At 45.6% G+C, this 6,422-nt stretch overlaps 2 protein-coding genes across 2 annotated transcripts in view; both read left to right on the top strand.

Annotated features, from left to right (window-relative positions):
• The first annotated feature begins 50 nt into the window (after positions 1-50).
• The window catches only part of SRPRA (SRP receptor subunit alpha), a 35,847-nt gene continuing 29,475 nt past the window's right edge, over positions 51-6,422 (top strand). The window contains exons 1-4 of the mRNA XM_040431464.1: positions 51-241; positions 5,341-5,424; positions 5,710-5,873; positions 5,989-6,143. Coding sequence (XP_040287398.1) covers positions 125-241; positions 5,341-5,424; positions 5,710-5,873; positions 5,989-6,143 — 520 coding nt within the window. The 5' untranslated portion in view covers positions 51-124. The remainder of the gene's footprint in view (positions 242-5,340; positions 5,425-5,709; positions 5,874-5,988; positions 6,144-6,422) is intronic.
• Positions 2,759-3,785, top strand: LOC121000848 (histone-lysine N-methyltransferase SETMAR-like). The gene is made up of 2 exons (XM_040431581.1): positions 2,759-3,402; positions 3,438-3,785. The coding sequence occupies exons 1-2, from the start codon at positions 2,873-2,875 to the stop codon at positions 3,649-3,651; spliced, it is 744 nt and encodes a 247-aa protein (XP_040287515.1). The 5' UTR covers positions 2,759-2,872; the 3' UTR covers positions 3,652-3,785.

Genomic DNA, 6,422 nt, shown 5'->3' with positions numbered 1-6,422 from the left:
GGCGGCAGGTGACTCGAATCAGAGCCCTCCTCTTCCGGTACAGACGGAAGTTACGTGACCCGACCCCGGTGTTTCTCTGACGTGTCCTGGGGCTGTGGGTGACGTGTGGTCCGGACGGTGGAAGATGTTGGACTTCTTCACGATCTTTAGTAAAGGCGGCATCGTTCTCTGGTGCTTCCAGGGGGTGCGCGGCTCCTTCAGCAGCCCAGTCAATGCGTTGCTGCGTTCCGTCATCCTGCAGGTAACCGCTCGGGGGCGCTGTGTTCTGTCATTAGTCAGCATAGGGGGATCATAGCAGCTTTGGGGTAAGGGGACAGTGCTTTGTGTAGTCATAGGGTGACATTGGGGTTCTTGACAATGGGGTGTTTGCCAGGACCTAGGGCAGGAGGCTGTGGTCTCTTCCTATGGTGACATTTTGGGCCTCCTAGGTTCTGTCTTTTTCTGCATTGTGACATTGGGGTTCATGGAAGTATTGTAGTATTGGGGGGTCTGTTGCGTCTCCTCCACATGTGCTGACATTTTTAGGGTTGTGCAGTGTTTGAGGGTCCATGTCTGAGGGGGTCATGTCTGGACATACGTGTGGAGCGCCGTGGTTGGAATGTGGGGGTGTCTGGCAGGAGATGTGACATCTGGGGTGGTCTATTTGAGGCGTCGGGTCACCATATGGTCGCTCACAGGGTTGCAGTTCCTTGAAATGTTACCCCATACAGAAACAGCTGTTACACTTTACATTGATAATCTGGGGGAGTCAGTCCAATAACAGTATTGGGGTCACGGCAGGGGGAGTGATGACATCAGGACTGGACGTTACTTGGACTATTTTCACTTGTGGTCTTTATTTTCTTGCTAAACTAAAAAGAAAACTGCCGTACAGTCGATTCTTTTAGGGGATTGCATGCCGTACAGTTCTGTACCATCTGTTTGTCAAAATCACTTTAACATGAAAATTCTGCTAATCTGTAGAAAGAACGGATTTCCCGTGTGCAACAACATAATCTTTCAATCAGAATGGGCCCTAAAAGTATCTAACCCCCTTCATCTGGGGACCAACTAAAAGGAATGACAGAATGGAATGCCCATAGACTTTCACAGGAAAGTGGAATGCCCATAGAGAATAATGGACCAGAGTGGAATGCCCATAGAGAATAATGGACCAGAGTGGAATGCCCATAGAGAATAATGGAAATGTAATATTTGAATAAGAGACAAAACCATTTGACATATCTGTTAATTATTTAGCAGGCTTACTCTCCAAGTTCAGTGGGATTATTTAGTGTTCAGATTAAGTGAAATTATCACAGTTTTCTGCAGAATGACGAGGGTGACTGACACAAAGGAATGCCCATAGACTATAATGGAAAGTAAACTATGAGCTCATTTAAAGGTAAATGTGTTCTGTAGGACATTAACCTTTACCGCAAGTGTTCCCTGGGTAGAGTAGCATATTGTAAAACGAAAATTACCTTGGATCATAACCGTTTTTCTATAGAATGCAAAGGTGATGGAATGCCTATAGACTATAATGGGAATTAAAACGTGACTTGGTGCCTGAACCATTCAACATATCAAATACATCTGTAGCAGGCTTACTCTTCAAATTCAGTGGGTTTATTTAAAATTGAGATTAAGTGGGATTATCATTTGTTTCTATGATATGAGAAGGGGGATGACAGAATGGAATGCCCATAGGCTATAATGGGAAGTAAAATGTGACTTGGTGCCTGAACCATTCAACATATCAAATAAATAATCCAAGGTAATTTTCGTTTCACAATATGCTACTCTACCCAGGGAACACTTGCGGTAAAGGTTAATGTCCTACATAACACATTTACCTTTAAATGAGCTCATAGTTTACTTTCCATTATAGTCTATGGGCATTCCTTTGTGTCAGTCACCCTCGTCATTCTGCAGAAAACCGTGATAATTTCACTTAATCTGTACATTAAATAATCCCACTGAACTTGGAGAGTAAGCCTGCTAAATAATTATCAGATATGTCAATTGGTTTTGTCTCCAATTCAAATATTACATTTCCATTTTTCTCTATGGGCATTCCACTTTCCTGTGAAAGTCTATGGGCATTCCACTTTCCTGTGAAAGTCTATGGGCATTCCATTCTGTCATTCCTTTTAGTAGGTCCCTTCATCTGCACCCAGAGGACCTTCCTGAATGGCCTGGGGCTACATCTGATGCTGTCAACCTGACAAACGCTGCACTGCCTCAGGCTAATGCGTGTCCACTGGTGGACATGTCTTCTGTGACAGGAATATGCTGTGTGCCCGACCTCGCTGCAATGATTTGTACTGACGGCATTACGAGTTCAATAAGTTATCTACCCCAGCATGTTCTGTCAGTGTTAGAGAGCTGAGCTCGTCTGTGCAGGTCTGGATATGTAACACACACAGTAGCAGTTCCGTCTGATGAAAGCACTGGAAGTGACAGGATGGCAAGTGCAGTACAGTGCGGGTCTACAAAGGAAGTGAGGGATTTGCAGTTTGTTCTGTGATGAACTTTATTACATAGGATAAAAAGAAGCCTAAAGAAATCCATGGAAGGATGATTGCTGCATATGGTGATGATGCACCTTCCTACTACCAAGTAAAGCTTTTAGCCAAGCAGTTTAAATGGGGTAGGGAATCAATTGAAGATAGTCCCCCTGTACCATCAGATGCTCCGATGCCAGCGTCACCTCAGCATCCCCAGTGCCACCATCTCTGATCCTAGTCTCCAGCAGCCCTTTAATACTTACCTCTCCTGTAGGGGCGCTGCTCCACAACTCCTCTGTCTTCTTCTCCGCGCGCTGCACTGTCGTCCTGGCGTCACGCAGCGTCAGGTCATAGTGCGCGCATACGTGTACTATGTCCTGACGATGTGTCAGGAGGACAGTGCAGCGTGCGGGCCGGCGGGTGACCACGGAGCCGTGAGTAGTAGCAAGCGGTTCACTCCCGATCTGTGGTCAAATGACACAAACGAATCCTCAAGGCAAAAATTTTTCATTGAGGATTTTTTTGTGTCTAATTACTCGATTCAATCGAGTAATCGTTTCAGCCTTAATTTAGACATGAAAATCCAGGAGACTTCTATTCTTAAATTATTCCTGGTGATGAAACATGGGTCCACCACCATGATCCTGAGAGTCCATGCAATGGAAACACAAGGGGTCACTACCAACGCCAAAGAAATTTCATGTGCAGAAGTCAGCTGGAAAGATCATGGCAACAGTTTTTATTGGTATACAGAAGGCGTTTTATTACTAGAATTCATGCCACACAAGACCACAATTACTGGAGACACCTATGCTTCAACAATGAAGACTTTACATGAGGCAATGAAAGAGGAACACCGTGGGAAGTTGTCGGCAGGTGTGTTTCTGCTTCATGACAATGTGTCAGCTCATAAGTCTCAAAAATTACAATCCGCTTCATGGTCCTTAACCATCCACCCTACAGTCGAGACCGGACTCCCAGTGATCACTTTCTCTTTCGGAACTTGAAGAAACTTCTGTGTGGGCAACGATTTCCTAATGATAATGCAGTCAAGGAGGCCGTAACAGGGTTCCTGCAGCAGCAAGAAGTCTCCTACTATTCTGAGGGCATCAGATCCCTGGAGGCAATGTGGAATAAATGCGATGAAGTCAAGGGGGATTAAAAAAGTAGTAAGTTAAATTTTCGCAGAAAATGTTGTTTTCATATTCAGGTAACTTAGTGAATACCCCTCGTATCTGAAAGCAAATCACTGCTGCGGAGGTTGGGCAGAGACCCAGCATATTGATGTCACAGGAGACATGTCCACATGGAGCAGGTTTACCGCCAGCTTAGGGCTTTATTAACACCGGCGTTTTAGGCGCAGGCCTCTCCATAACTTTGGTGCATCCGGCACCAGTTCTAAATGTAAGACCGCTTCCTAGTTCTTACATTTAGACCATTTTCTACCCCTAAAGCAGGCATATAAGATGATGAATGAGACGGACCTACCGGTCCATCCCCGCCCACAATTTTAGACCTGGCGTGAACGGGGAGAAGTCGCAGATGGCTGTGCAACTAACCGTTGCTCTGTGATCTGTGCCTGAAAAAACGCCTGATTTAGGCCTATTTCAGTATAACAAATGACCCCCTTGTGTATACCATGTGTGCACTATACCCAGCCCTTCTATTATAAGTCATAACCGCAGCTTTTCATAGAAGCCATGGAAAACATGCTGGGACTGCTAGTACCTGACCAGGGGAGGGAGTGTATATTTATGGCGACATCCCAGCGCAGTAGACCGACCTGATCCACCACTCTATTAACTGCACTACAACGCCACACCCTACACAGCCTGCCATTACAGGCCAATTGAGAAAACCTGGCCTTGTCACAGAGCAGTGTGTGTGTCCCTGGGTCCCTCAGGTGACAGCGTATGATGGGTGTATGGAGATGTAAGGAGATTCATTGAATGCACACGAAGGGTGTAGATACTGAAGATGTAGCCGGGCAGTATGAGTGTGGAGAGGCCGACAAACTCCCTGCACTATACAACCAGCTCGGGATCTCTCAATGACGCTGCGCCACGCACATCTTGATGGGCCTTGTGCGTCAGCAGCTTCTTCTTATAGTGCCTTATACTGGTCTGGGCCAAAGTCAATTTTATGATTCTGTTGAAAATCAGAATAGTTTATCATTAAAATCCGAAATGAATATGATTAATCATCCAGCCCTAGGTGTCATCTAGTCACATATGGACGATTTAAGGATTTCCTTTTGGACCTCGTATGGGCCCAGAAGATTCTTACTATTGGGGTTTATCACAAGGGGCTGGCTGTCCCAAACACAAAAATCATGTGACCAGGGTGGAATATATGGCACCAGCATTTTTGCAGCATAGGATGTGACCACACTTCTGACTACAGGAGCATGGGGCTTCAAGATGGTCACCTTCAGAGATGAGTTATGGGAATGTTGAAGAATGTATCAAGCAGCGATCACCATTTCACTGGAGTTCTCTTTTGTAAAGGGGTTTTTAGAGATTTTACTACTGATGACCTATCCTCTGGCACCCAGGACCCTGATGATCATCTGTTTGAGAAGTTAGTGACAGTCCCTAGGCCAGTGACAACACATTCATCAGTCACATGGTCTAGCAGCAGCTCAGCCCCATAGAAGTGAAAGGAGCTGAGCTGAAATACCAAGCACGTCCACTATACAATGTACGGCGCTGTGCTCACAGGTGCCTTCTCAAACAGCTGATCGGCGGGTGTCGATCAGATGCTGATGACCTATCCTAGGGATAGGTCATCGGCAATAAAATGTTTTAAGGAGCCATTAGACTTTCATTATCTGTATTTTATGTCTTTGTAGGAGAGGGGCGGCAACAACTGCTACAACCATGACTCCCTCACACTTAAGTACAAGCTGGACAATCAGTTTGAGCTGGTGTTTGTGGTAAGTTCTTTCAGATCTCCCCTGCATTAACCGAGGGGGGAGCACTGCGTTCATTCATTCTTTTAATTATATCCATTTTATTCTGTGACCTCCCCCATGGGGGGCCCCAATGCTCTGTTCACCCTGTCCCTCCTGATTTAGAAATAGAATGCCAGAACCATACTGAAGACTGACCTGAAGGAGGGAGAATGGGACTGCAGAACGTCTGCCTGATGTGGCTGGCTTCATTTTACAAATAATGGGGATCCTTGAGTGTCATCGATTAATCGTCTCCTGTCTTCGCAGGTTGGATATCAGAAGATTTTAACGCTGACGTATGTGGACAAGTTAATAGACGACGTCCATAAAGAATTCCGGGATAAATACCGCAATCAAATACATCAGAACGGCGCATTGGGCTTATTAAATGGCTCTTTTGATTTCCAGGATGATTTTGATTTTCTCCTCAGGTAGATTTACGACTTGTAGGCTTTTGTTAGCCCTAATTTTGGCTTTTTGTAGGAAATTGTACGGATTTATTCTCCGGTGCTAGGACTGAGCTTTTATTACTTTTCTGCCATACAGGGCAGCAGAGGGGAGCAGCAAAACCCGTTCCCCAGCCGCCATGAAGACGTTTGAACAGTCAGAGAAGTCTAAAAAGACAGTGAAGTCCATGATCGAGAAGCCGGGAGAGAAACCGAAGGAAAATAATAAAAAGAACAAGTCTTCAAAGAAAGAGAGTGAGTACAGAGGGTTAAGGCATCATGAACACGACCGTTGTGTGTTTTGCGTTCCACAAATTGCGGATCCGCAAAACACGGATGGCGTCCATGTGCGTTCTGCAATTTGCGGAACGACACGGACAGTCTTTAACCTCTTAAGGACACATGACGTACCGGTACGTCATGATGTCCTGGTACTTAAGGACACATGACATACCGGTACGTCATGTGTTGTTCCGATCACTGCCGCCCGGCCGGCAGTGATCGGAACCCAGTGCCTGCTCAAATCATTGAGCA

This window comes from Bufo bufo, chromosome 1 (genome assembly GCF_905171765.1).
Source record: "Bufo bufo chromosome 1, aBufBuf1.1, whole genome shotgun sequence".
Classification (NCBI taxonomy): Eukaryota; Metazoa; Chordata; class Amphibia; order Anura; family Bufonidae; genus Bufo; species Bufo bufo.
This window is presented reverse-complemented; position numbering and strand designations above follow the sequence as displayed.

What these genes read in the sequence shown, in the direction of transcription:
- LOC121000848 (XM_040431581.1), top strand. Translation starts at nt 2,873, where the DNA reads ATGTGTCAGGAGGACAGTGCAGCGTGCGGGCCGGCGGGTGACCACGGA. An exon ending in GACAATGTGTCAGCTCATAA is followed by an intron (nt 3,403 to 3,437) that starts GTCTCAAAAATT and finishes CATGGTCCTTAA; the next exon opens with CCATCCACCCTACAGTCGAG.